Source organism: Orycteropus afer, unplaced genomic scaffold (genome assembly GCF_000298275.1).
Source record: "Orycteropus afer afer isolate SDZICR_OR568_19922 unplaced genomic scaffold, OryAfe1.0 scaffold00004, whole genome shotgun sequence".
NCBI classification, from domain to species: Eukaryota; Metazoa; Chordata; class Mammalia; order Tubulidentata; family Orycteropodidae; genus Orycteropus; species Orycteropus afer.
This window is the reverse complement of record NW_006921591.1, coordinates 16,857,673-16,861,629: the sequence shown is the minus strand read 5'-3', so window position 1 is coordinate 16,861,629 and position 3,957 is coordinate 16,857,673. Positions and strand designations below refer to the sequence as shown.

Genomic DNA, 3,957 nt, shown 5'->3' with positions numbered 1-3,957 from the left:
CAGCCGTCTGGTTAGCAGGCAAGTGTCTTAGCCAGTATGCTACCAGAGCTCCTATTTAAAACATTAGGTAGATCTTTTTGATTATTCGTTTGGATCATGTCCTCAGGGGACAAATTAGAAGTCATTTAAATGTCATATTTTAAAAAATATATCTCAAATATATTATCAATGAAGAAAGAGGAATAACCATTTATATTATCTTTAATCTTGTTTTTGTTGTTGCTATGTGCCATCGAGTCGTACCTGACTCATAGCGACCGCTCCTTGGGTTTCTGAGGCAGTATCACTATGGAAGTAACCACTAGCCTTCTGATTAGCAGTCAAGTGTCTTAGGCACTATGCTACCTGAGCTCCCATCTTTAATCTTAAGGACAAAAAACTATATTTTAGGATGATGTGATCTGAGACAAGAAAATATTTAATTAAATTACTCATTTTACTAAGTTTCTGTTCTGTGACTATAAAACAAGGAGATACAGTCTCCATTTCAGAGATGTAAGTTACCACATAACATGGGCACCATTATTAAAGAATGCAATACAACTCCTACCTGATCATCATCTTCTACAACCACCAGGGTTAATTTACTCTTCTTAAAATCCAATCTGGTTATCTTGGGCCTACAATAATATAGAAAAATAACAGCATGTTACAAATGAATGGCCTCTAAATTTAAAAATACGTATTTTTTTTACTACAGGTACACTTAATCATCTAACTTCTGAATTCAAAATTGATGAGGATAAAAACTATGTGCTTTGCCCATCCAAAAAGCCCCCAATCTAAAAAATAGGATAGCAGAAAAACATATATATCTTTCAAAACCAACACCTCTGGCAAACTGATACAGAACACATATCAGACATTATAAATGTTAAACCAAAACTCAAGCTCATTGCCATCAAGTCAATTCCGACTCAAACAGACCCTCATTGGGTTTTCAAGACTGTAAATCTTTATAGAAACAAATTGCCTCATCTTTCTTCCATGGACCAGCTGATGGGTTTGCAAAACCATCCTTGTGATTAGCAGCCAAATACCTTAACTACTATACCACCAGAGCTCTTCACATATTTGCTAAGGAAAAAGAAAATGAAGAAATACACGTATATTTCAGAAGCCCCAACTTAAGAGATTCTCTAGGTCTAGGAAAAATAGTTTCATTGTTAAAGCAGCAGCATAGGTACTGGATACAAGAAAGACCACAAGGCTTGTAAAGTAGCGTCTAAGGCAGTTGACTGCTAAACAGAAGGCTGGCGGTTCAAACCCACCAGCCACTCCTCGGAAGAAGATGGAGCAATCTACTTCCGTACTGATACTGCCTCAGAAACCAAAGGAGGGGTCGCTATGAGTTGGTCCGACTTGAGGGCATATAACAACAACAAAGGAAGGGAGGTTCCAAGATGGTGGAGTAGGCAGATACAGTATCTAGACCTGGTATAACAAAGATTCGAAAAAATAAAGGAAAAGGCTACGATGCTATTCTTGGATCCTTGAGCTTCAAAGGAAAGGATAAAGAAGTAGATCAAATACCAATGAGAAAAAAAGACTAGAGGAAAACAGTGCAAGCAGCAGTAAACTGCCAACTGGCACATCACAACCATTCTAATTTTTGCAAGCAGCGTTCCAACAGAGCAGGAAGCAGTTAACTGTAACACTTGCCTAAGACAGCTCCGGCACCCACACAGGCAACCAGTGAGGTGTGTCCTCTCTTCATAACTTGCATAATCTCCCACTGACCTGAAGCACAGCCTTCCCCATTGCTACCCACTCAGGGGCTGGTCAAACTCCCTCCCACTGCCAGTGCTGTGCTGCTTTTTCTTTATATTTCTGCTTAATTTTTTGTGTGTCTCCCCTACCTTTTCATTTTCTCCTCTTCCTTTTTTCTTCCTTGTCTGTTGACCTTTTCCATTTGGAATCCAGAAGAGAGGAGCCTGTACCCCGTGGTCTACTGGGTTAGCAGATCTGCCCCAACAACCCCTTTCTAGTAGGAGGGGTGCACTCCAGCAGAGCAAGGGAATGTGAAGTGACCTCCATGGTCTTGCTATACCTGTGTTTGGCAGCTAACACGTGACAAGCTTTTTCTTCTTTTTCCTTCCTTCGTCTCAGTCCTTCTTTATCCCTTTACCTTATTTTTTTCTCCCTTTTATTCTTATCTTCCCCCCCCCTTCTTTTTCTTTTTAAATTCAGTTACACAAGTACCTCACCCACCAATTCTGACTTCAATACTGCTGTCTTGCCCTCCATAAGTGGCAAGGAGTGTTTCCACAGAGTGAATGGCACACTTCCATGGAAAACCTCTTTAACTAGTACCACTTGCACCACTACTGTGCCACATTTTATTTTTTGTCATTTGTTTTTCTTCTTTTTCTCATTTTTCTTTTCCTTTTTTCAATTTTTCTTGTTTCCTAAGTCTCGCCTTTCTCAACCTGTTTTTCCTTTTGCCTATTTCCTCCATCAACCTTTTTTCCTTTCGTGATATACTTTTTTTATCTTTCTATCTTTGCCCAGCAATTGGAAGCCGGCAATTCTACCCAGCCATACCCCCAAACACCTGCTGCCCCACGAGCAATACTGGGAAAGTGTCACCACCTGCACCACCATCACTGGACCAATGACAAACAATGGCCAACACCCACCCAGCCTATGCTCAAGTGTTCAACACGATCACTGATAAAGAGATTGGCACCCACACTTACACCTGCTACTAAATCCACATGGAGATGGGGGTGAGCATACCAGTGATTCCAAACTAGCAATCAGAGTAACATGAAAGCCCTGTTGCCCAAACCAAAAGCCAAACTCACTGCTATCAAATCGATTCCAACTCAAAGCAACCACCTTTGGATTTCCAAGACAGTAAATCTTTACAGGATTAAATTGCCCAGTCTTCTTTCTGTATTCTAATATATCTGTTGCCCAGATACATTAAAACTTAACAAAACAAAAAAAAAGAGGGTGAAACAAACCAACATACAATCAACATATTATAAAAATATCACTACAATGTCTCAGAAAATAGACAATTTCAAATTCCAGAAAAAAAAACAGGGTAAGATAGCCCAAATAAGTGATCAAAATACAAGCCCAGAAAATCTTCCAGAAGAAGAAATTCTAGTAGAACTACTTGACAAGGAATCCAAAAGACTTATATTTAGGTATCTTCAACATGTGGAGAGAAAGTTACAGAAAACTACAGACAAAATCAAGAAAAACACTAAAAAACTCAAATTTAAAAAAAAACAAAACTATAGAACAAATTAATAAATGGAAAATTAGAAACCATACAAAAACAACCAACAAAATAAAGAAGATTAATACTAAAATTTCACAAATAGATGATATTTTAAAAGAACAAAGGAGGAGAATCAAATCAATGGAAGACAGAATAAGCAAAAATGGAGACAACTCTCTCAACAATAATCTGTTATAGGAACAATCAGTAAAAATAACAAAAAAATGAAGAAAGTCTAAGAATTAAGTGGGACATAATCAAGAGGAATACCTTAGGCATGAAAGGAATTCAAGAACAGGAAGACACTAAAAAAAAAGGCACTGAGAAAACTGTCTTATATTTGTTAAAAGAAAATTTCCCTAAGATCATGAAAGATGAGAAGACATACATTCAAGAAACTCAACGAACCCTGAATAGCATAGATCTCATAAGAAAATCACCAAGACATATAATCAAACTCACCAAAACCAGACACAAACAAAAAACCCCGAAAGCAGCTCAAGAAAAGAGAAAAGTCACATACCCATACCCAATTAGACCTAAAGTCTAATTTCTTGGCAAAAACCATTTAGCCGGGGAGTTCCGGCAAGATGGAGAACTAGGCACAAGGACTGCACAGACACTCTTCAACAAAGAAAAGGGAAACCAATTAACACAGACACAGAAGATAATCTTGGACCCCTGAGCCTTGAAGGGAAGGATACAAAAGTGGACTAAACCCC

General features: G+C 38.3%; 1 protein-coding gene across 1 annotated transcript in view; it reads right to left on the bottom strand.

The window, feature by feature from the left end:
- The window catches only part of EPB41L5 (erythrocyte membrane protein band 4.1 like 5), a 334,801-nt gene that overhangs the window by 205,838 nt on the left and 125,006 nt on the right, over positions 1–3,957 (bottom strand). The window contains exon 10 of the mRNA XM_042780516.1: positions 551–620. Coding sequence (XP_042636450.1) covers positions 551–620 — 70 coding nt within the window. The remainder of the gene's footprint in view (positions 1–550; positions 621–3,957) is intronic.